Source organism: Sciurus vulgaris, assembly GCF_902686455.1.
Source record: "Sciurus vulgaris genome assembly, chromosome: 15".
In the NCBI taxonomy this organism is placed as follows: Eukaryota; Metazoa; Chordata; class Mammalia; order Rodentia; family Sciuridae; genus Sciurus; species Sciurus vulgaris.
This window is the reverse complement of record NC_136476.1, coordinates 90,873,147-90,897,730: the sequence shown is the minus strand read 5'-3', so window position 1 is coordinate 90,897,730 and position 24,584 is coordinate 90,873,147. Positions and strand designations below refer to the sequence as shown.

At 47.9% G+C, this 24,584-nt stretch overlaps 1 protein-coding gene and 2 pseudogenes across 3 annotated transcripts in view; all 3 read right to left on the bottom strand.

Moving 5' to 3' along the window:
• CACNA1B (calcium voltage-gated channel subunit alpha1 B) overlaps positions 1 to 24,584 on the bottom strand; it is a 192,163-nt gene that overhangs the window by 11,871 nt on the left and 155,708 nt on the right. Inside the window, exons 36-38 of the mRNA XM_079112735.1 lie at positions 14,119 to 14,246; positions 7,836 to 7,932; positions 5,034 to 5,142 (exon numbers count right to left, since the gene is read on the bottom strand). Of these exons, the coding sequence (XP_078968861.1) occupies positions 5,034 to 5,142; positions 7,836 to 7,932; positions 14,119 to 14,246 (334 nt within the window). The remainder of the gene's footprint in view (positions 1 to 5,033; positions 5,143 to 7,835; positions 7,933 to 14,118; positions 14,247 to 24,584) is intronic.
• On the bottom strand, positions 17,276 to 17,855 carry LOC306644810 (phosphatidylethanolamine-binding protein 1-like; annotated as a pseudogene). Its single transcript has one exon. The product of its transcript is annotated as a phosphatidylethanolamine-binding protein 1-like (transcript).
• Positions 20,157 to 21,010, bottom strand: LOC306644923 (protein-L-histidine N-pros-methyltransferase-like; annotated as a pseudogene). The gene has a single exon. The product of its transcript is annotated as a protein-L-histidine N-pros-methyltransferase-like (transcript).

Genomic DNA, 24,584 nt, shown 5'->3' with positions numbered 1-24,584 from the left:
GAGTAATATTCCATTGTTTACATATATCACATTTTCTTTATCCACTCATCTGTTGAAGGGCATCTAGGTTGGTTTCATAGTTTAGCTATTATGAATTGAGCTGCTATAAACATTGATGTGGCTGCATCACTGTAGTATGCTGATTTTAAGTCTTTTGGGTATAAACCGAGGAGTGGGATAGCTGGGTCAAATGGTGGTTCCATTCTGTTTTCTGAGGAATCTCCATACTGCTTTCCACAGTGGTTGCACCAATCTGCAGTCCCACCAGCAATGTGTGAGTGTTCCTTTTCCCCACATCCATGCCAACACTTACTATTGCTTGTGTTCTTGATAATTGCCATTGTGACTGGAGTGAGATGAAATCTGAAGAGTAGTTTTGATTTGCATTTCTCTAATTGCCAAAGATGTTGAACATTTTTCATCTATTTGTTGATGGATTTCTTCTGTGAAGTGTCTGTTCAGTTCATTAGCCCATTTATTGATTGGGTTATTTGGTTTTTTTGGTGTTGAGCTTTTTTAGTTTTTTATAGATCCTGGAAATTAATGCTCTATCTGAGGTGTGTATGATAGGATTTTCTCCCATTTTGTAGGCTCTCTCTTCACATATTGTTTCTTTTGCTGTGAAGAAGCTTTTTAGTTTGACTCCATCCCATTTATTATTGATTCTTAATTTTATTTCTTGTGCTTTATGAATCTTGTTGAGGAAGTCAGGTACTAAGTTGACATGATGAAGATTTGGGCCTACCTTTTCTTCTATTAGGCACAGGGTCTCTATTCTACTGCCTAAGTCTTTGATCCACTTTGAGTTTTGTGCAGGGTGAGAGATAGGGGTTTAATTTCATTTTGTTACATATGGATTTCCAGTTTTCCCAGGACCATTTGTTGAATAGGCTATCTTTTCTACAATGAATGCTTTTTTGGCACCTTTGTCTAGTATGAGGTAACTATTTATGTGGGATTTCTGTGTGTCTTCTATTCTGTACCATTAGCCTATCTATTTTGGTGCCAATACCATGCCATTTTTATTGCTATGGCTCTGTGGTATAGTTTGAGGTCTGGATTATGCTGCCTCCTGCTTTACTTTTCTTGCCAAGCATAGCTTTGACAATTCTGGGTCTCTTATTTTTCCAAATGAATTACACGATTGTTTTTTCTATTTCTATGAAGAATGTTGTTAATTTTTTTATTGTGACTTTTGTAATATATTATAACATTCTTATATCAGATATGCATTAAGCAAATATCTTCTCTAAGTCTTAGGTTTGTCTTTTTGTTTTCTTAAATATCTTTTTCTTTTCTGGCAGTGCTGGGGATGGAACCCAGGGCCTTGCACATAACAACCTAAGTGCTCAACTGCTAAGCTATATCCCCAGTCCCTTAAATATCTTTGGAAGACCAAAAGTTTTATTTATTTTTGAGACAAGATCTCACTGTGATGCCCAGGCAGGCCTTGAACTCAGGACCCTACTGCCTTGGCTTCGTAAGTTGCTGGAATTACAGGTGTGCAGCACCTTGTACAACTAAAATTTTTATTTTGGAAATCGGATGATTTTTTTATAACAATAGAGATTGAACCCAGGTCTCACACATGCTAGGCAAGCTCTACCACTAAGCTATGTCCCCAGCCTAAAAGTTTTAATTTTAATGAAGTTGTTTATCAACTTGTTTCTTTCATGGTGGATGTATTTTTTGTGTTAAGAAATCTTTGCATAACTCAAAGTTGCCAACATTTTTTCCCAGAAGTTTTATAATTTGAGATTCTACATTTGTCTATGACCCATTTCAAGTGCTATGGATTGATTTGTTCTCCCCACAAACTCATATGAAAAAGCCTCATTACCAATGTTACCATGTTGGAAGATGAGACCTGTCACAAGGTAATTAGTACTAAATGAGGGCCTCCAGGTGGGGCCCAACCCATAGGGTCTGTGTCCTTATAGAAAGACCCCAGAGAGGGCACGTGTGTTCTCTCACCTTGTGCAGAGAAAAAGCCATGAGGTGACAGCAAGAAGACAGCCACCTGCAAGCCAGAAGAGGAGTCCTCAGAACAAAGCCTACCCTGCCTGCACTTGGATCTTAGATCTCACAGCCTCCAAAACTATGAGAAATAAATTTCTGTTGCTTAAGCTGCCCAGTCTTTGGTATTACAAGCTGGCGGCCTGAGTAGATGAAGACAGTGTGAGTCAAGAATGTTTTTCATGTTGCATGTAGTGGTCTGAATTCTTCCAGCAGTATCTGTTAGGAATGATGATCTTCTCCCCTTTAAGTGCCTCTGCAACTTTGTTGAGAATCAGCTACCATATGAGTGAGTTATTCTGCCCATGGTTCTGTGTCTCCACCCTTTCATCCACACCTGGGTCAAGTCTGCTTTGTAGAAAAGGGCAAGTTTTGAACTCTGTTCTTCATTTTGAAAACTATCATTCAGGTTCTTTTGTTTTTCTTATAAACTTCGGATTTGATTTGTAAATTACTACCAAGAAGCTATTAATTTTAATGATTAATGTAGGGAGAACTGATATCCCGGCAACACTGAGTCTTCACATCCATGAACATCACACAGGATGCTCCATTTCTTTAGGTTTTTCAATTCCTCTTATGAATGTTTTCAACTTGATAGTACATGCATGCATCCTGCATGAAGAGTCTAAGTGATTCATGGTTGTGGGGCTACTTTCACAGGTCCTTTGCTTCTATTTCAGCTGCTCGCTGCCCAAGAGACACACAATGACCTTTGTACACTGGCCTTGCATCCCGGGAGCCTGTTACGTGCACCAGTTTCAGTAACTTTTAAAATAGATTCTTTGGGATTTTTTTGCAAGGTAATCATGCCCATGTGGTGAACACAGGGACTTCCATCTCTTGCTCTCATTCTTCTTCTTGCTTTAGCACAGTGGCTGAGACCTCATCTGACTGTAGATCTCTGCTTCCATCCTGTTCCTAGGAGGGAAGAATCTTTCTTTGTTAAATATGGCACTAGCTGATGTTTTCCCATAGATATCCTTTATCGTGTCTGTGGGGTGATATGATAGGATTGATGGAGATTTCTTTCTGAGCTTACATAGAAACTTTCATCATGAATTAATGTTGAATTTTGTCATGTGCTGCTTCTCTGTGACTACTGGTACCATATAGTTTTAATTGTTTGATGTGGTAAATTACATTCATTGAGTTTGAACACCAAACCAGCCTTGCATTCCTGCAATAAGCCCCAATTATGTCATTACGCATTGGCTTCTTTTATGTATTGCTAGATTCTGTTTGATAAAGTTGTGTTGAAGATTTCTTGTATCTCTGTTCATGAGGTATATGGGTCTGTAAATTTATTTTTGTGTCACATCATTGGTTTCAGGATCAAAGTAAAGTCATTTAAAATAGGGTGGGAAATACTCTTTCTTTTTCCATCTTCTGGAGGAGCCTACAGGATTAGCCAAAGTCTAAACATTTCTCACTAAATGTATGGTAGACTTGACGAGTGACACCATCCAGGTCTGGAATTTCTCTGTTGGAAGGCTGCTGACTATTAGTTTATTTAACACAAATAGTATCACTGAGATTATCTATTCTTGAAAGAGCTTGGTAGTTTGTGTTTTCAAGGAATTTTTCCCTTTCACCTAAGTTGTTGAATTTATTGATGTGATGTGAATTGTAATATTCCGTTGCTGTCCTTTTACTGTCAATAGGATCCACAGTGATGCCCCTCTTTGTTCCTTACATTGGTCATCTGCAGCTTCTCTCTTCTTTGTCAGAGGAAGAAGAGAGGCCCATCAACTGTACTGGTTTTTCCCTGATCATTCAGGTTGTCATGTTGAAGGGCAGATGCAGATCAGCTCAAAGGCTGCAGCAATATATTAGGAGTTGACTGGCTGGGACCAGAGCTGGCAGTTGGCGGAGAGACAGAAGTAAGCACCTTCTGGACATATTCTGAAGGCAGAGTCAAGAAGATATGATACAAGATCTGACACAAATCCAAAATGAAATAAGGAGAAAAGGCAATAAGGATGACTCCAAGGTTTGGCTAGGAAGCGGAGGAACAAGTTTCTACTGAAGAGGCCAGGAGGCTGTGAGGCCTGGAGCTGAGGTTATGGGAGTCAGCTGTGCAGCACTGGCTGGGCTTCCAGGTGACACAGTAACTTGAGGAACACTCAGGTGGACCAAAATACAAGACTCGATTCCTAAGATGAAAAGCCCTGGGAATAGGTGAGGTGGTGACGGAGCAAATGGAAACAATGCTTTCGGGGCAAAGAGAATGTTTTGAGGCCAACTTGCCATTCAGAGTGGGGGAGGTAAGAGAATATGAGAGATGCAGACGGTTTCAAACAGAAGGGAGTGGGAATGGAGGAAGGCTGCGGACAGGGCCACAGGGTGAGCACTGAGAACCAACCTCTGAGTTCCTCAACATGACACAGATTCAGCAAAAAGTGGGGCATGAGCCCAACCGTGGACTGGGAAGGAGAATCAGACAGCAGAGACCAGCAGAGGGAGCTGGCTACTAAGAAGGAAGGAATCAACAGAGAGGAAAAAGCAAAGTCTTTAAAGGAAGGAGAAATTGTTACAAGTAACCCAGTAGAGGGAAACGTCCACAAGGCAAAAAACAGAGCATGCGTGTGATGTCCCGAGGAGATGGTGAGAGGGGACCTGGTGCGCAAGGCCTGGCCTCCATGCCTCAGAGCAAGAAAGGGCGGAGCCCCCGGGCAGAGATGCCAGGCAGGGCAGGCGCAGAGGTCCCCTCTGGTGCTCCAGGCTCTCCGTGAAGGAGAAGGGAGCAGAGGACAGCACAGCCTGGGTTGGGCCATGTCTGGCTACCACTGCTGGCTCCGAGCGACAGGTAGGTTATTCCATTTCACTGTACCCTGGCCTCCTGCCAGAAGGCGGAGTCACTCCAGTGCCCATGTGCAGACACTACCAGGAGCTAGAGCTGCGGCTTGGTGCAGCTGTCCCTCTAGACAGAGCCACCCGCCCTTCTCCCACATCACCTGGGGCTGGCTCTCTAGATGGGGGTCACAGTCTGCCCTCCCTCCTGAGACCTCACCTACCTGGGGCCAGCTTGATCTCCAGTGCAGTTCGAATGAGGGCCATCAGCGTGGATGTGAAGTGCACCGTCATGTCCTCACTGGAGATGGGCATGTTCATGCGAACCAGGCGCTGGGGACGAGTGGGGGCAGGTCAGGGCCAGGTGCAGTGGGGTCAACCCACCCCAGGACTATGCAGTGCTCAGAGTCCATGGAGGCCTGCTGGGTCCCCTGAGGTGGTCCCTGCAGGTGACTGGGCCAAGCGAGTCTGGGTGGATGGGAGTTTTGCCAGCATTCACACTCACCCTTGGTCCTACCCTCATCTGAGCTAAGGATTCTCCTGGCTGCAGAAAAGCAGGAACTCAAGTAAGGATATGGGGCCCGGCCAGGAGCCAGGGCCCTTGGGTGGACAGGGACACCCTCAGCCAGAGGGATCTCTGTCCACCACCCAAGGATAGAAAAAGGGCTTCTGGCCTTGGCTGAGGAGGGTCCAAGACTGAGGCCTCTAGGATAGTTCACAGGAGGGGGGCTCCTGTCCTTCACTCTGCCATATCGCCTCTTTCCTCTGCAGCTGGGTTATCCGGATGGCCCTGAGTGTTGCTCTGAGACCCAGCTAGCAGTGAGCACCCCTCAAGGGGTGGCTTTAACTCAGGCCCAGCAGGGCTCCACCTCTTACCACCCAGCCAGGGCCTGGGAAGATATGCTCAGTGCCACTGGAAGGCAGAGAACATCTTGGCTCAAGGCAGCGAGAGAAGCCCTCAAGATCAGCCCCTTCCAGTTGGAAGGACCCAAAATAGAAGGCACTTCATAGGGCTTCCAGGATCCTCCAGCCACAGCCTGGGTGGCAAGGAACACTGTGTCCCTATCCCCCAATAGGGTGGGCCCTTTCCTTCTCTGGTTTTTAGGGCAGAGTAGCCGCAGACAGGCATCTACAGTATGCAGTATGGTCCTCTGGGCTGGGTCCACAGCTGATCAGAGCCTCAGGCACTGAGAGTTGAGAAGGCCTAGAGGAGAAATGGGGAATCGGGTGCATCTGGGGAGACTCGTTAGATGGATGCCGCAAGCACCCTGACCACGCTGTCCACGGCATGCGATGGGGGCTGGAGACAGGAGCTCCTTGCTGCGGTGTGCACCTTCTGGCAGCATAGTCCCTTAGCTCCTTCCCTGGGGAAGGCTACACAGCCCTGACCCCAGCATCCTGGCCCTGCATCCTGAGACCTCAATATGAAGAGGCGGGTAGAAGGACTGAAGACAAAAGCCAGACTGTCCCCCGAATGCTGGCAAAGCCCCAATTGGCACATCCAGCCATGGTTTCAGGACCTCACACAGCATGTGTGCTGCTCACCAGGCGAAACCTACTTCCCAGAGCATGGCGTCCCTGCAGACCAGCACCGATGGCAGTGCGAGAGGCCAAGGAATTCCTCTCCCAGGGAGGGGAGTCAGGATGGGAGTGAAAGAGGAGCAAGCAGATGGTTTCCAAGAGGGGAGAGCTCCGTCCAGGGCACTCGAGGGCTGCCCTCACCAGGGATCCCACTGCCTGCCCCCGGCCCCCAAGGGCCAGAGGCCTCCAGGAAGTAGAGGAACAAGTTCAGGGCAAACAGGTGTCAGTTCCCTCCCCAGCTCCCCGGGGCCATTCATTCCCACCCGAAAGCCTCCCGTGGTCTCCCCACATCCAGCTGGCAAGGCTGGGCAGGACCTCACAACCTGCCACCCAGCTCAGCATTGATGCGGACAGAGCTCTCCCTCCTAGGGTCACGGCTATAGCCTTGCATGCAGGGCCTCTGGCAGGCACAACCCACATGCGAGTCAGGGGTAGGGGAGGGGCCTCTGTGTGTGGCTGGGAGGAGCTGCTCAGCTACCACAGGCTACTCTGAATCAGGTGGTAGATGAAGACCTGGAATGGGGCACAGAGACAGGGCGGACAGGAGATGCCCATGAACTGGGGAATCTCTTATAGGCAGCTCCCTCAGACAGAGGGAGACACAGGCCATCCCTGTTGCTGGAAGCAATGGGGCCCCTCCTGGGATGGGTGGGTGATTGACAGTGGCATGGGCAGGGGGAGGAAGCTTGACCTGCCCAGCCTCAGGGGGGAGCCTGGGAGGCACCCTCGCTCCATCCTTTCCTTACAGCTTGGCCACCTTGACTCCAGGTCTAGAGAATGTGCTGCTCCTGCAGTGGCTGCTGAAAACCCAAGACTGATGGCAAATGCCCCTTACACCCTTTCTTTTCTGACACCAGAGTGCTTCCCTCCCACCATGGAGCCCAGGAAGCCCCTGGAGACTGTAGCCTGGCTGGGAACCTGCACTTGATGAGTTGGGCAGGCAGGTATGTGCAGAAGCACCAGAGGTCCTGCAGACCCCCGCTATGCCCAGGGCCTGACTGAGGGCCTGACAACGTCTCCCATACCAGGGCCTAGGAAACAGGGCAGCCAGGGTGGCTCTGAGCCCAGAATGAAAATAAACTCTGTCCAAGAAACTGGTCTGTCCCCTCATTCCTAGGAAGGGAAGGGAAGGAGGAAGGGCAGGGGGTGACGTGGGCTCTGGTTTCATCTTCCTGAGCCTCTCTGGGGCTGTCAGCAGAGGGGGTAGCCAGCACTGTGAACCCTGGGCCAGTGCAGAGACATGGTGGTGGCCATGTCCCTTTGTCTGGGAGGGGAGCAGAGAGGGAGTGGGGTAGAGAAGACAGGGACAGGGAGGCAGCTGGGTGCAGACAGCCAACAAGCCCTGAGAAAGCAGACAGGAGAGCCCACGAGCACCCTGTGGCTGAAGGCCCCCGGCAGGCCCAGCCTGGCACAGACAGCTCTGGGGGTGCAGGCTCAGGGTCTACCTTGTATGCAACTCGAGCAGGGCACTTCTTCCCCAGCCCCAGAGGCGGGGACATGTGTTTCAGCATCTCAAACATGTCATTGTAACTGATGCGCCCACTGGAAACCAGTCCCAGAGAGGCCCAGGCACAGTGGGTGGTCCACAGGAGGAGGCACAGCAGGAGGGGCAGAGCAGGGAGCAGGGGCAGGGGAGGAAGCAGACAAGAAAACAGATCCAGTTAATCAGTGTCGGGTTAAACACCCAAAACCAAGAGGCAAAGTGAGGGCTCTCTCTGCTTGACTGGACCCTGCGGCCCCACCCCAGCCTCACCTCCTCACTCCAGCCCCACGCAGGACAGCGGGCAGGGTGACATCTGAGCTAATGAACATGGAGGGGGAGGGCTGCATCGGGGCGGCTTTGGGCTGTGAATCTCTGGTTTACTCTTTTAGAACACAGATAAGGCCAAATCAGAAAGCGCTATTTCACCATGCAGGAAGAGCTGCAGAGTCCTGTGGAGACGTCGCTGTGCCTCAGAGCACAGCAGCGACCGCCACTGCCACAGCAGACTGGCTCCCGAGTGAGACCAGAGGTAGAGTGAAGAAAACCCACGACCGACCAAGAAACTAGAGAGGGAGCCTGGAAGCTCTATAAACAAACTTGACCCTGGGGCAAGTCCTGCTCCAAGCCCAGAGACGCCCGAGGCGACCCAGGCAGGGCTGCTGCTGGGGTCAGGGCTGGGTGGGGACGAGACTGCGGTGGGGAGCAGCTGGGCAGGCGTGGCCTGGTGCCACACTTGTACCATCTGACAGCGTAAGTCCAGACCAACAGGCAGGCAAGCCTCCTGGGGGGCCTGGGACCCACGGCTCAGACTCGGAGGGTCTGGGGGCTCGTGATGGAGTGTTCCCCAAGCAAAGAGGCCACTGGGCCTGGGGCCTCCCTCAGCCCTTTGGTGCCTGCTCCTGGGCTTGGGGCCCCAGAGGCACAGTAGGTTCAGACCCAGCCTCTCTCGGGCAGGTGGGTCTGCCCCACTGTGCTCTCTCCCCACAGTTCCAGGCCAGGGCACTTCTCCACTGTGCTGAGCAGATTCATCTAGAGGCGATGCGGGTGGGCTTGTCTGTGGGCCCCACTCTACCTCTGCCCTTTCTCCAAACCCCAGAGAACCAGAAACCTCACAGGAACCAGAGGGGAAACTGCTCCTGTTTACTAGTGTCCAAGATCCCTCCCCTGGGCCCTGAGTCTCTGGCCTATCTGACCATCAGCCCACCCGCAAGAGCCTGGAGGAAAACCATGGGTGAGGCGGCTGCATCCTGGTGCAGATGACTCTGACCTCAGAGCCCACCCAGCGGCTGATCCTGGCCAACATGGCCTGACCAGAAAGCTTTCTGTGCACTCTCCAAAAGCTGCCTGCCCCCAGCCAGTTGGAGGGATCAGGGAGATTGACGGGGAACCAAAGCGTCGAGGAGGCCAGAGTGCGGGGCAGGGCAGGGTAGGTGAGGTGTCATCATTCCCAAACCAGGCAGGGAGTGTGTGCTGTGTTTGCAATTCGGCAGGGAAGTATGTCGGATGGAGGCTCTGAAGTTGCAAACCTTGTAGGCCAACCTACGAGGGCAGTTCTTCCCTAAGCCAACGGGTGGCGCAATACAACGCAACAAACTGTACATATCCTTATAATGAATCCGGCAACTGGAAAGGAAACGTCACAGGTTATGGCAACAAAGGCACGGTGCAGCCCAACCCACCCACCCACCCAGCACGAGGGGAGGACGCAGCCCTGAGCAATAGTGATGGAGGTGGGGAGTGTAGCTGGGCAGGTCAACTGCTGCTGGCCTGGTGTTTGGTGTTCCCCAGGAGGTGTGTCAATCCCAGGATAATTTCTAGAGAGAATTCTGCAGAGCACTCTGCAGCAGTAGAACACAGCCACACCCCCAGGCCCACACAGAGCCCCTCTGCACACTGTGCCCCTGTGCTTGGTGGGTCTCCCTGGGCTTGCCCTCCCTGTCTCTGTCTGGCCCTCTTACTCCCTGAGTGCTGAAGCCACTCTTCACAAGTCTCTCTCCACCCTGGTCCCTCTGTTTCTCCAACACTGCAACCTGAGGGGCATGTTGCCCTGGAACCTGCTGGTCCAGCTAAAGACACCCTCCTCCAGGGCTAGCAACCCTGGACCACCACTGCTACCTTCCTTCCCTACGATGCAGTTCCCTCTGACCAATCAGTTCCAAGTCATGTCAAATTTGCTTCTGGAAGAAGGAAGAAAGAGAAACCCCCACTCTGGTCTCACTCGAGGTGCTTGCTCATCTTTGGACCCGAGTTACCATTGCAGGGGGACTGGGTACACCAGGGGTTGCTTAGCCTCAGGACTGCCCCTGCCTATCAAATCAATCAGATGCCACCAGATGAAAAGCTTGGGTCGCTGATTCAAGTTTGCCCACTATCTATAGAGTAAAATCAAAGCAACTTGCTAAACCCAATTTCACGTCCTTTCTCAGCCTTTCCCAGCCTTCCTCCCAGCCCCTTTGTAATACATTCCCCACTGGAGCCTAGCACAGCCCACCTGGCCTTCCCACCCTCTGCTCCCACCCTTCCCTCTCCTCCACTCATCTTGCTCAGGTGGTATGCCACCTTTCCTCCTCAGAAACGCCTGGCCTCCAGCGAAGGCCAGTGTCTCCCTCTGAGTAGCCTGGCTGACACTCTGATTGCTTCCTCTCTCGACCCCGCCCAGCACACAGCTATGCTCCAGAAACGTTCACTGGCAGAGGGATGAACATAAAACAAGCAGATTGATCATTCCAAGAAACATGACTGTGATTCTCCTCTCGAATCTCCACAGTTCACACAAGTGCTGAGGCAACAAAGGAGGCTGAGAAAGGCAGAGCCAGAAATCAACAGCCTGTGCCTTCCTTGCCTCCCACAGCATGCACACACTCACACACATGCACACACAGCCGTGTGCACATGACACTCAATGAACTCACATACCCGCACTCACAGCATGTGCATGAGCATGTGAACACCCCACATGTGCACACATAGGCATGTACACACAAACATGCAGCTGCCTTGCACACACATACATGTGCACACATACACTCACAATCACATGTATGCCCCAAACATGCACATGTACACGTTTGTGTGAACACACATCACATACATAGTGTACATGGGCTCACACATGCACACATATATACCCGTGCATTTGCACATATGAGCACAAGACTGTGCTTGTGCATACAAACCTAGCCACACACATGCACATACGTGCATACACAAATGTTGGGAAATTTAATAAAGTTTTGTTACAGTTTCAAAGTTTCTCCCAAAACAACACAAGGAGACATCTAAGTGATCACCAGTGAAATAAAGGTAACCACATGCCTGCATCTGTTGTGGAGGCTACTGAAGGCCAAGGTGCCCTCTGCTCTGCCAGAAGTGGATCCAGACCCAGGCTGCCCAGCCATGGCTGAAGGGCTATGGCCTCCTTGGGCGGTCTGGAGGCACTGGGCACCCATGAGGGCAGTCCCATGTGTTGCCTACCGAGCATGTCTGCCCTTGGGGTTCCTGGTCTTGCTCATTATCTGGTGTTATTTGTGCCACTCTGGGATGTGGCTCATGCTCTGCTGTCTACTCCTCCACTGGACTTTCTTTACCATATCCCACCTGCCCACACTTTCCAGAGTTCCATATTCCCAAACTCTGGGACTTGAGAGACAGTCTGAGTCCTTGCTGTTCACAGTCATAAAGCTGTATGGGCTCACGTCTACTTTCTATGTGTATTACTTCTGTTCTTGCCTATGGCTGACTGTGGAAGACCTGGCTGTCATTTCCCACTGGTTGGCTTCATCCTTCAGTGCAGATTACATCACATAAAGTATGCTATGCATTATTTTGTCTTGTTTTTGCAGTACTGAGGAGTGAACTCAGGGTGCTCCACTACTGAACTACATCCCCAGCCCCTGACCTGAGACAGGGCCTTGCTAAGTTGCTGAGGCTGGCCTTGAACTTATGACTCACCTGCCTCAGCCTTCCAAGCTGCTGGGATTATAGGAGTGCACCCAAGAAAGTATCTGTTTTCTGCAACACACTCCTTTTGGGAGAACATCCAGAAATGGCAGTAACTCCTGAGGCCACCAACCTGGATGATCTTCCTGGAGCACTCCCACACCATGCTTGAGGTGGAGTCTCCAATGCCCTGCCTGGCAAGGTTCAGTCTCCAGGTCATGGACCCTGAGACTGTGCACTCCAGAAAGAGTCTGAGGCTTTGAGGACAAAGATATGGGTGCATGAGAAACAACACGGCTCTACAAAGCCATAGGAATGGGTGCGTGCAGAATAGAACACAAGTAGTCGCTATGCTGCTTCTACACTGTGAAAACCCTTAAATCTCTCCTTAAGATAGAACATACACAAGGGGATGCTGTGGGCTCAGAGGAGCCTGGGCAGGAGCAGCCACTGTTCCAGGGTACCTGACGACACGGTGGCTGCAGAACTAGCCTAGATGAGGAGGGCCACATGTCATACCCGCGTCCTCTCTGTGATGGGGGTGCTCTCCAGAGGCTGAGTGAGAAGGGCTGAAGGAGTTCCATCAAGCCCTCTTTCAAGTTAGGGAAAAGCAAGCAGAGCCTGCTCCATGGAGCACAGGACCAACACCCTAGGAGCTGACCACTTCCTCCAGGCTCTTAATCTGACCACTTCCTGCAGACTCTCCCACAACCAGAGGCCAAGCACACGCCTGTGTGAGGCAGAAGTGGTCCCCCCAGGGAACTGCCCCATTCCACAAACTTGTCATCCCCGTAGAGCATGGGAAGTGAGTGTCACCACCCATTGACAACCACCCCTTCAGTCCACAGCATGGCTCCTGAGCAATCAAAGTAAGCCAGGGACAGGCCGGCGTCCTGGGACCAGCAGCCAGGGCTCCCCACCCTTCTCCTGCCTCCTATCTTGCAGGGAACAGCTTTCAGGAACTACTGCTGGAGTGGAGCAAGTAAGTGAACAAGTGAGGGAGGGAGGGAGCAGGGGGATGAGAAAATGAATGCCAGTGGATGAAGAGAGTCATGAGTGAGTGAGTGAGTGAGCAGGGGAGCAGGGGAGGGAGGAGGGAGCAGGTGGGGGAGGGAGGGAGCAAGTGAGGGAGGGAGGGAGCAGGTGGGGGAGGGAGGGAGCAAGTGAGGGAGGAGGGAGCAGGTGGGGGAGGGAGGGAGCAGGTGGGGGAGGGAAAGAACAAGTGAGGGAGGAGGGAGCAGGTGGGAGAGGAAGGAGCAGGTGAGGGAAGGAGGGAGCAAGTGGGGGAGGGAGGGAGCAGGTGAATAAGGAAGGAGTTGAGTGAATGAGTGAGCAGGTGGACAAGTTAGTGAGCAGGTGAGTGAGTGAGCAGGTAAGTTGGTGAGTTGGGGAGCAGGTGAGTGAGTGAGCAGGCGAAGAGCAAGGGAGCAGGTGAGTGAGTGAATAAGACAGTGGATGAAGAAAGGCATGAGTTTGTGGTGAACAAGTGTTGAGTGAGTGGTGAATAAATGCCGGTGGACAGGTGGAGAGCCTGGTACTCTGCTTGCTTCCCTCCTGACTGTGGTCTTGCCCTGAGGGCACAGCAGGAGTGTACGGGGCTCTTCCAATGCATGGGTGCAGCAGGGTCTCCAATGACTTCACCTTCTGACCCACACCCTCCCCATCAGAGTCTTGCTCCACCTGGAAACCAAGCACATCTCTTTCATGTAACCATCCCATTTTGATAAAAGGTCTTAAATATAATATACCAGAACCTTCCTGGTAGCTCTTCTGATTTCAATGAAAGCTCACCAAATGCCCACTATGTACAATCAGGGCTGGGGCAGAGGTATACCTTGGTTCCTCTTTCCAAGGGGGAAGACAAAGAGGAAGACCCTGAGCCCCTCGGGTGGGGTCATAGGGACACTACATTATTTCTGCTCTCAAAGCCCTCCAAGCATTGCAGCATGGTGTGGCCATGCTGCCTCCACGCACCCCTCACAACAGGCCTTAGGGAAAAGCAGGAAAGCCTGTGCACTGGGAGCACCAGCCTCACAGATTCCTTGAAACCTTACACAACCCCTGGCACAGGTGCCCACCTGAGGGCCCAACTTAGGGCTTCAGAGTCCATGTCTCTGCCCAGAGTTGCTTCAAGGCATATAAGACCAAAAAGAAAGGACACTTGGAGGAAACATCAGCACCATCCTGAGCACCAACCAACACCTGAAGGGGCATTCAGGTGAGACATGTCCAAAGCCACCCAGCCCTGTTCTGAGAGCCATGGGTGGGGGCACCCCTGAGACCACAGAACACTGGGGCTCACTTACCAGGCAGCTGGGTCGTACTCAGCCCAGACCCGGATGAACTCGTCCAGGTGGTGAGGCCCAAGGATGGAAGAGTCCCGCGTTAGGTACTCAAAATTGTCCATGATCACAGCCACAAACAGATTCAACATCTGCAGGACAGGGAAGAGAAGAGGCAATGGGCAGACTGTAGCCCTCTTGCCACCCTCATCCTTTGGCCAATCTGTGCATGCAACCACGAGGACAGCAGTGATCACTCTGCTTCACCCAGCTCCAGACCCGGCCTGCTCCAGCCTGGGACTGGGGATGCCAGTCCTGCGCTGACGGGTAGCTGGGCTTCTGGGGCCCCAGGGCTCTCGACCCTACACATTTAGCCAGCATTAGTCTCTCTCCTTCTGTTGCCTTTTCCTGACTCGGGCCCCATAATCTCCTGCCTGTTGTCCATCCTGCCGTCCATTATCTGCCCAGCACATGCTGCCAGCACCATGGTCATCATCCCCTCAGGCTGCCTTCCCTGGAAGCAGTGACTTGGGCGTTAGGAGGTTGGGCACCACCAGGCAACAGCTTGTGGGGATTTGTTCCTAATTAACTTGAAATTCACACAATAAGCAATTAATCATTTTAAAATATACAATATAATGCAATCATAATGTTGCACAACCATCTCTCCAAATTTAAAAGATGTTATAACTGCTGAAAGACAAAGAATACCCATTGAGTGATCACCCCTCATTCCTCTCTCCCCCATCCCTGGTAGCCGCCAATCTCCTTCTGTCTCAATGGATGTGTTTATCCTGGTTATTTCATATGAAAGGATTCACAAAATATGTGATATTTTATTTTATTTCTTCAGATATGAGTAATTTTAATCAATTTAAACAATGCTAAATTTTCTCTAATAATATATCTCTAGTGTTTTTATTTTACTGGTACATCATCATTTTACATAATGGTAGGGTTTGCTGTCCCATGTTTGCACATGCACATAACACAGCAATACAATTTCCCTAGTATTTCTCCTTTACCTCCTTCCTCCCTCCCCTGGTCCATTTTCTCTACTCTGTTGGGACTAATGACATGTTAACTAACTCAGGCTGACTCCTTACTTCCTGGCGAGTGAGCAAGATCAAGGCCTCAAAGGCGGTTTCAATAGTTAATGACGATGAATCGGACCACCGTCAGGGATTGGTTAACAATAGTTCCGAGAACGTGATCAGCTCGTGCTTGCCATATAGTCCAATGGGACTCTTGCCTGCGTGAACACCCCATGCCTTGCTGACCTTTAAGCTGATTGGTTCCCGCCTAGCCCCCACCCTACATAAAAGCTGTGTGATTTCCTCAATAAACGACTTCCTGCTGTGACGGGTCTCCCTGACGCGTCTGATTGTCCTCCGCATGGAGGGCTGGGAGCCGGCGGTCAGTCGGCCTTACCTATCCCAGTCTGACCTTGTTGGGGAGTGTCCTCTTCCCTTGCCACTGGTCGAGAAGAGCAAGGGGGCTTAAGACCCCGACATACTCTACTGATCTCCTTTCAATTTTCATGAGAGCCCACCATCACTTTTTTCCCCTTATTCTCCTCTAGCTTCCACATATGGAAGAAAACATCCAACACTCGACCTTCTGAGTTTGGCTATTTTACTTAAGATAATATTCTCAAATTCCATCCATTTTTCTGCAAATGACAAAATTTCATTTTTCTTTATGGTTGGATAAAACTCTATTGTGTATTTATACCACATTTTCCTTATCCATTCATCTGTTGATGGACACCTAGACAGGTTCCATAGTTTGGCTACTGTGAATTGTGCTCCTATAAACATGGTCACACATGTATCACGATAATATGATGACTTTAATTCTTTAGGATAAAAACTGAGGAGTGGTATAGTTGGGTCATAGAGTGGTTTCATGCCTAGTCTTTTGAGGAAACCCCATACTGATTTCCACAGTGGTTGTACTAATTTATAGTCCTGCCAACAGTGTAAAGTGTTCCTTTTTCTCTGCATCCTCTCCAGCATTTGATATTTGTATTCTTGATGGATGTCATTCTAACTGGAATGAGATGAAATCCATATACTTTTGATTTGATAAATATGTTGAACATTTTTTCACATATTTGTTGACCAGTCATATTTCTTCTTCTGAGAAGCATCTGTTTAGCTCATTGGCCCATTTATTAATTTGTTTTCCTTTGGTGTTAAGCTTTTTGAGTTCTTCATATATTCTGGATATTAATATTCTGTCAGAAGAGTAGCTAGCATAGATTTTCTCCCATTCTATGTGTTCTCTCTTCACATTCTTGTTTCCTTTGATGCTATTAATAAATATCAATTTTGGTATTACTCCTTGAACTTTAGGGGTCCTACTGAGGAAGTTGTTGCCTGCGCCTATATGTTAGAGTATTTACCCTACATTTTCTCAAGCAGTTGCAAAATTTCTAGTCTCATTCCTAGGTCTCTGATGCACTTTTTTTTTTTTCTGGATCATCCAATGTTTTAGTTTTTATTCAACAAAAAGCAAACAGCAGAATTAATTAACACATTAAGCAACTCCAAACTGCTCTTTACCTCAGCAGATTTAAGGACTCCCAACAGTCCCTGGCCCAGTACTGCTGCCCATCTAGAGGCCAGGCCTCACCAGCAGCAAACCATCCTCCCTGTTGCTTTATCCAGCTTTGTTCTTCAAAAGAGCCAGGGCAGGACGCTCATGCCCCGACCACTATCTGAGCACGTGCTAAGTGCAGCTGAGATGCTGGCCCCTGTCTTAGAGACAGCACCACAAAAACATCTCAGCAACTGTCACTGTGTGCGATTCTGGTCTTGGGATCACAGAGGTAAAACAGCAAATCCTCCTTTTCTCAACTTCCTTTAAAGACTGATACTTTGCTCTGTTCCTGTAATATTTTTACCTGGATTTCTTCTCTAAATTCTGGGTTGCTATTCTTTTACTAACAATGCAATGACCCTGTGGCATACCAAATATCCCCCAACATGGAGTTCAAATTAGATCAAAACACAAACTGGGATGTGTGACTCTCTAAAATCATAAAGAGCAAGCGACAGGAAAAGTCACCCTAACCGCTACAGACCTCACCTGTGCCGAGGGAGCGGGAAGGGGAGAGCTGTACAGTGTCCCCGAGGAGGACACTGCTCAGGTCTCCAGGACCCCGACTTCTCCAGCTTCCCCTACTTCCCCGACAGCTGCTCATACAGCTTGGGCACATAGTCGTCCCACTCTGCCTGGTAGCAAGTGCCGGCCACTGGGGACCCGAGCTTGTGCTTTTTGCGGAAGGATGCCACCTTGAATTTGCTGCAGTTGTTTCCAGATCGGTTGCTGAAAATGGGCTCGTCACACTTCAGTGGCTTGTCCTGTTCGTAGACCAGCCAGACACAGAGGTGGAGGCCTGTGCCACTGGGAGGCGGGGAACCCACATAATCAGAGAGGACCATACCATGGCTGATGTCATTGCCCTTCATGTTGACCACCAGAAAATGGTGCCATTCCCTACATTTGGGAGACTGCCTGCCTGCTGGGAGCATCTGGGTCTGTCAAGACCAAGGTGTAGAGTTTATCTGGATCAAGACCATCCCATGTAATGCTGGTAGGTCTGTTCTTCACCTGGGTCAACACTTTGCCCAGCTCATCCACCTCCACCCCAGCGTAGGTGATCCGCTGTCAACTGTAGGCAGTCGGTGCTAGGGCTGCTCATCCGCCTCCTGCAGGCTCAGTGGCCTGTTCCACTGGCTGAGGTCCGCTGGCATGTCGTGGCAGCTCAGGCGGCTCGGCTGGCCAGGAGTGCGGTGGGGGCACACGCAACTGGTTCGCAGTGTCCGCAGCCAGGCACGCGGCCACATGTAGCCAACGACCAAGGCAGCGCAGGCACTGGCTCTCTGAGGCACTTTGATTTGACTTTTGTTCAGGGTGAGAGATAAGGGTCTTCTCCTATTCTTCTACATATAGATAACCAGTTTTCCCCACATCACTTGTTAAAAAGCCATCTTTTCTCTTTGGTGACTCTGTCAAGGATCGGATGACTACAAGTCTGTGGGTTTGTCTCTGTGTCTTCCATTCTGTACCATGGGCCTGTGTCTGTGTTTTCATGCCAGTAACATGCAGTATTTGTCACTGCAGCTCTGCAGTATAATTCGGTCATGTGTCACGATGCCTCCAGTGTTGCTTAGAATTCTGGCTTAGAATTGCTTTGGCTAGTCTGGGACTTCCATTCTTCCACGTGAATTTTAGGACTGTTTCTTCTACTTTTATGAAGAATGTCATCGGTATTTTGATGGGGACTGCATTCATCTGTATGTCACTTTTGGTGGTATGACCATCTTAACACCATGCATGAACATGGGAAGTCTTTCCATTTTCTAAGATCTTCTTTAATTTCTTTCTTCGATGTTCTATAGTTTTCGTTGTAAAAGTCATTCACCTCCTTGGTTAAATTTATTCCTAGGTTTTGTGGGTTTATTATTTATTCATTTATTTTTTTGGTGGGAGGGAGCTATTATAAATGGGATTATTTTCCTGATTTCTTTCTCAGCAGATTCAATGTTGGTGTACAGAAAAGGCATTGACTTTGGGATACTGACTTTGTATCCTGCTACTTTGCTGAATCTGCCTGTTAGCTGTAGCGGTCTTCTGCTGGAGTTTTTGGGTCATCTAGGTACAGGATCATGTCATCTGCAAACAGTGATGATTTGACTTCTTCCTTTCCTATTTGGATCCCTTCTATTTCCTTCCCTTGCCTAATTGCTCTGCCTAGAATTTCTAGGGCTATATTACATAGGATTGGTGAGAGTGAACATCCTTGTCTTGTTCCAGATTTTAAAGGAAATGCTTTCAGTTTTCCCATTCACTGTGGGGTTGGGTTTGGGTTTGTCATTCATTGCCTTCATGATGTTGTAGTAGGTTTCTTTTCTTATCTAGGCACTCGTAGTTATGAACTTTCCTCTTTCATCCACCTTCTTAGTGTCCCAGAGGTTCTGGTATATTGTGTCACTATTCTCATTTGATTCTAAGAATTTTAAAATTTCTCTCTTGATTTCTTCTGTCATTCATTCATTGATCAAATGTATATTGTTCAACCTCCATGTTTTTATATAGTTTCTATAGTTTTTTTCTTGGTATTGATCTCTAATTTCATTCCATTATGACCTGATAAGATGCATGGAATTATACTAATTTTTATACATTTGTTTAGAGTGGCTTTGTGGCCCAAAATATGGTCAATTTTGGATAGGGTTCTATAAGCAGCTGAGAAGAAAGTGAATTCAGCTGTTATTGGATGAAATTTTCTACAGATGTGTATTAAGTCCTTTTGATTTATATTTTTTAGATCCAAAGATTCTTTATTGAGTTTATGTCTGGATGATCTACCTACTGATGAGAAAGGCATGTTGAAATCACCTAGTACTGGAGTCTGAGTCTTTATGTTGAGGGTGTCTATTTTATGTAATTAGGTTCACTAACATTTGGGGTACAAATATTTAATATTGTTATATTTTCTTTTTTTATCTCCAAAAAAAGTTTATTAGCATGATTTAAAACATTTTCTTGAATAACAGATTTTCTAAACATGAAAGTAGATCAGTGGCTATACCTTACAACCAATATTTGGAATTGAATGGACAGCTTTATTGCCAGTCTTCATTTATTAAAAACAATCTGTTTATTGGCTCCATGAAGTCATGACTATTGCTTTGTCTGGGAATGAGTCCCAACTGCAATTAAGTACAAAAAAAATATCTTCCATCATGACCGGAGTGTGACCTGCATTGAAGAACAGCTCTGAGTAAAGAGTTGATAAAAATCCAGAGTTGGGTTTTTGTTTTTTAAAAACATTCCTTTTATACACTACAAAGAAATAATTAGTATTTTGGCTTTTTAAATTCCTACATGATATTCAGAATGGCAGTCTCCATAGGTCCTCCCATCACATAATTGTGAACCCTCTTTTGGAGGGTAGATCCTGGGGTGGACTCTGTAAACTTTGGCCTCCAATTAGTCTATACTGGTTTGAGAACAAAGCGTCATCAAGAACATAGTAGTCATTGTACGTGTCATCTTCGCACAGGTATGTCAGTCTGGTGAAAATTTCGATGACAAAACCAGCTTTTCTGAACACCTCAGGCAGGCTATTCACTTGTTCTTCCCAGTTCTATCCCTTGATTTCCAAGATTTCTGATGGTTTCTCCCACTTGCCACCTACGTTTTCCACATAGGGATGAAAAGGCAGGACCAGGGCCAGGATGACTGCCTCTAGTTGGCTCCAAGACACTTCTGATATCTTTTAACAAAGTCAGCGGCTGATCATAGCGGTTCAACGAATGCAAGCAGCTGATGACATCATACTGGAACCCTGTGTTCTGCCATTCATTAGTTCCAAGCACTCTGTACTTCTTCTTCTGAAGCTGCCATATCATAGTTTCAGAGAGTTCAGTGGCATAGATTTCTTCAAAATGAGGGCTCATGATTTTTGTGACTTCTCCATTTCCAGTGCCTAAATCAAGAAGCCTGTGGGTTTTTCCAGTCTGGATTAATTTTAAGCAGTCTCTGAAACTGATCTGGTGAGAATAGAAACATTGAACCTCTTCCTAGCAACCCACTGATAGATGTTCTAGACATAAACAGACTAAAAACAGATGACACAAAAGAATGACATGATTGGATAAACAGCCAGCCCGATTTCTCAGTGCTGTTGTTTAAGATCTGTGTTCCTTGATCAAGGTAACTCTGAACAAAGGCAGCCTGGAGTGATTCACACAATTTCTCTCTGTTGCACGCATACCACTGGTGGTTGTCCTTCCTGTCGCCCGCCAGGGCCGGTCGTCATGTTCATGCACAGCAAGCGGATGAGCGGGCTCCGCAGCATCCACATCCTCTGCACCAGCCACACGGACGCCAGGCTCAGGCACAGTCAACCCACCAATGGCCTCATCGGGGGCCACGGCCACTCGCTTGGATAGCTGCCGGCACCGGGGTGAGGAGGAGACGGTGCCGCCTGGGCTCCAGCCATCGTGCCCAACTTGCCCATCCAGCCTCTCCAGGGCCGAGGCGGGCTGTTATATTTTCTTATTGGATTGAAATTCTCTTTATCTCTTGTTATTAACTTTGACTTGAAGTCTGCTTTGTCAGATATGAGAGTAGTTACTCCTGCTTGTTTTCAGGCTCCATTCCCGTGGTATATAATATTTCATCTTTTCACTTTCTGTCTGTGGCTGTCCTTGCCTCTAAGGTGAATCTCTTACAAACAACATATAATTGGGTCTTGTTTTCTAATCCATTCTGCTAGCCTGTGTCTTTTAATTGGAGAGTTTAGACCCTTTACTTTTAATGTTATGATAAAGAGATGTTTACTACTTCCTGTCATCTATATTTCTTTCTTATGTTTAATTTGGTCCTTTTTCTCACTTGCTTAGCTTCTTTTCAAATAATATTTTTCCATTTGTGAGGTTTGCTTTTTATTTTTTGTGTGTAGCATTTCTTTAAGCATTTTCTGTAATATCATGATAGTCATGAATTATTTTAGTTTCTGTTTATCTCGGAAAGTTTCTATTTCTTCTTTGATTCTAAAGGGTAGCTTTGCTGGATGTAGCAATCTTGGTTGACAGTTATTTTCTTTCAGGGTTTGGAACACATCATTCCATGCCTCCCGGATTTTAGCGTTTGTGCTGAGAAATGAAAAGTGATTCTGCCTCTAAATGTGACCTAAATTTTTTCTCTATCCTTGCTTTGTATGTTATGCATTTTAACTATAATGAGTCATGGAGAGGTTCTCTTTTGATCTTGTCTAGTTGATGTTCTGAATGCTTCATTCTTCTGAATGTCTACCTCCTTCCCAAGGTTTGGAAATTTTTCTGTTATTATTTCCCTGAAGAGGTTATCCATGTCATTAGTCTGCATCTCACAATGCTCTTTGATTTCAAGGATTTTTAGATTTGGCATTAATGTCCTAGAGTTCTTGAATATTCTGGTCATGGTTACTTATTTTGTTTTCTTTAATACTATCTGAATGTTCAAGGAACAGCACTTTGTCTTCCAGGTCTGAGATTTTGTCTTCAGCATGGTCTACTCTATTAGACTACCAACTGAACTTTTGATTTGATTTATGTTGCCTTTCATTTCCAGGATTTCTGAGGCTTTTTTTTTTTTTCAGTATCTCTATATCTTCATTGAATTTCTCATTTATATCCTATACTGACTTCCTTAATTCATTGCGTTGTTTTTCTGTGTTCCTTTGAATTCATTGGTCATTTTTATAATCATGATTTTGAATTCTTATTTCATCCACTTCAATATCTTTGGAGTCAGTTGTTAAAGAATTATGAACTTTAGGAGATGTTGTGTTACTATGCTTTTTCATATTTCTTGTATTGCTGTGTTGTTTTTGCTTATCTGTTGGGATGGATTTCTCTTCAACTAATATATATAGGCCTTTGTAGGGCACAGCCTTCTCTTGATGAAGTGTTCTGGAATATTCAGTTATTGTGAATTTTTCAATATATTTCCAAGTGTGTTTTATAGTATAGTTTTCCTGCTAGTTCTTGGGTGATGGTCGGTATGTTTTGAAACAGTGAGTACAAAACTTGAAGTTCCCACTTTCCCTGTCGGTCTCACAAGAGCAAGGTCTTTCTTTATAGATCAGGCAATTGTGTTGCATAAAGCAGGGTATGTGGCATAGACCTTCTGTGGATGTTCTTCCAGAATTCACAACTCTGTGTATTCTAAAGGGGTCTGGGAGCGATCTAGATTGACACTCCTTACACATGTGGTGTCCACAGTCTTTATGTTATTTCTCCCTGTTTTTACTGTAGGAGTGGATATCCATGCATGAGACCTGATTCCCACTCCCAATTGTTCTTTCATAGTACTGTTATTATTTTGGCTCTTCTCTTCAGTTCTTTGATCAATTGAATTAACTTTGTATATGGAATGAGGTGGGGTCTTGCTTCATTCTTTTGCATGTGGATATGCAGCTTGGTCATCACCAAGGACCATGAATAAGGGCACCATCCCTGCCCCAAGTCTTGACTCCACACGCACGCCCCATGTCATTCCATGTCATTCATGATCAGTTGCTCTGACATCCGCATTCCAAGGCTGCTTTGTCCACAAGAGACCCTCTGATACAGTGCCCTCACCTCACTGTCCCCAGCTTTGACCACAGTCAGCACTGTGACTCACATGTACCCTTTTCTCCTCCTTACACTTGTCTGGGAAATCCTGAACCTGGACAATTCAATTCTCTACTCATGGTTCCAAGGAGTAGACATGATTGGTTGGAGAAAAACACAGGTCACATTAGCCCTGCTCAAGGGCTATGCCCATAGATCTGGCACCATCTGCTGCTGGGAAAAGCTGCTGTTCTTTCTGTGCCCCTCACTTCCATTATTACTCAAATCCACCAAAAGGACTTTGTTCCCACCATGCCTAAACAAACTATCCTTGCAAGGGTCACCAGTGGCTTCCGCCATTCTTTCTTAGTCATTATCTCACTTTACCTTCCAACAATACTTTGCACAGTGGACTATTCTCCCTCAGGAGACTCCTTCTCCCTTTGGCCTTGGGGTGCTCCTCTCTCCTGGCTGCTCTCTCCACCTGCCTCACTGACTGCTCCTCAGCTTCTGGATCTAGCACTCCTGTCTCTTAAGCAACGGTCTTCAGCCTTCTTCTCAATCCACTCTTTCCTTATGTTGGTGTTGCTCAAAGTTTAGCACCAAGAGCTTGTTTAAACTCACATTCCTGGATCCCTCTTCCAGAGATCCTGACACTAAGCCGTGCAGATTTCTGGGCTGTACTTCACAGTGGGACCCAGAGAGTGTCCTCCAGCTGCACAGACACCCCAAACACTGATGGTAACTCCTTCCATTCTCCAGTGCAGAGGTCTGGGTGGTGTCTCCACTGCCCTCTAAGTCATACCTGCAGCTTTCCATGCCTCATCTCAGAGGAACAGCCCCTCACCCAGTACCAGCAAATGCCAGGGAGTGGTTTTCTTCTCTCTTTCTCAATCAGGCCAACTCTGCCTTTAAAATGCAGCCCCACCCATTTCAATTCCTTCATACCCTTCTCTAGGTCACTGTCAGCCCACTCAATTCCCTGCTCACACTGCAGCCCCCTCCGCATGTCCACACAGATGCCAAGCTGCAGAACAGGAAGTAGACCATGTTGCACTTTTTGCTTCAAGGCTCCCAGGGGCTCTGCTAGCCTGGAGCGAGATCTACGCTCCTTGGACTAGCCTGCCCATCTCTCCTACCTGGCTCACTGTACCAGGCATGCTGGCTGAGAGGCTGCTTCTTTACCTCCTGTCACCACAGTGGACCTTCCAAGAGTCTGGACACTAAGGGTCAGCTGCCCTCTGAAATGCAACCCTTCCATGGAAGTCAGGCAAGGCCACCAAAGCTTGTCTCCAAGTAGGTCCTTCCTAGGCTGAAGAGGCTGTTGCACTGGAGGAGGAAAGGCCTTGCCAGAGCATCAGCTTACCATATGGC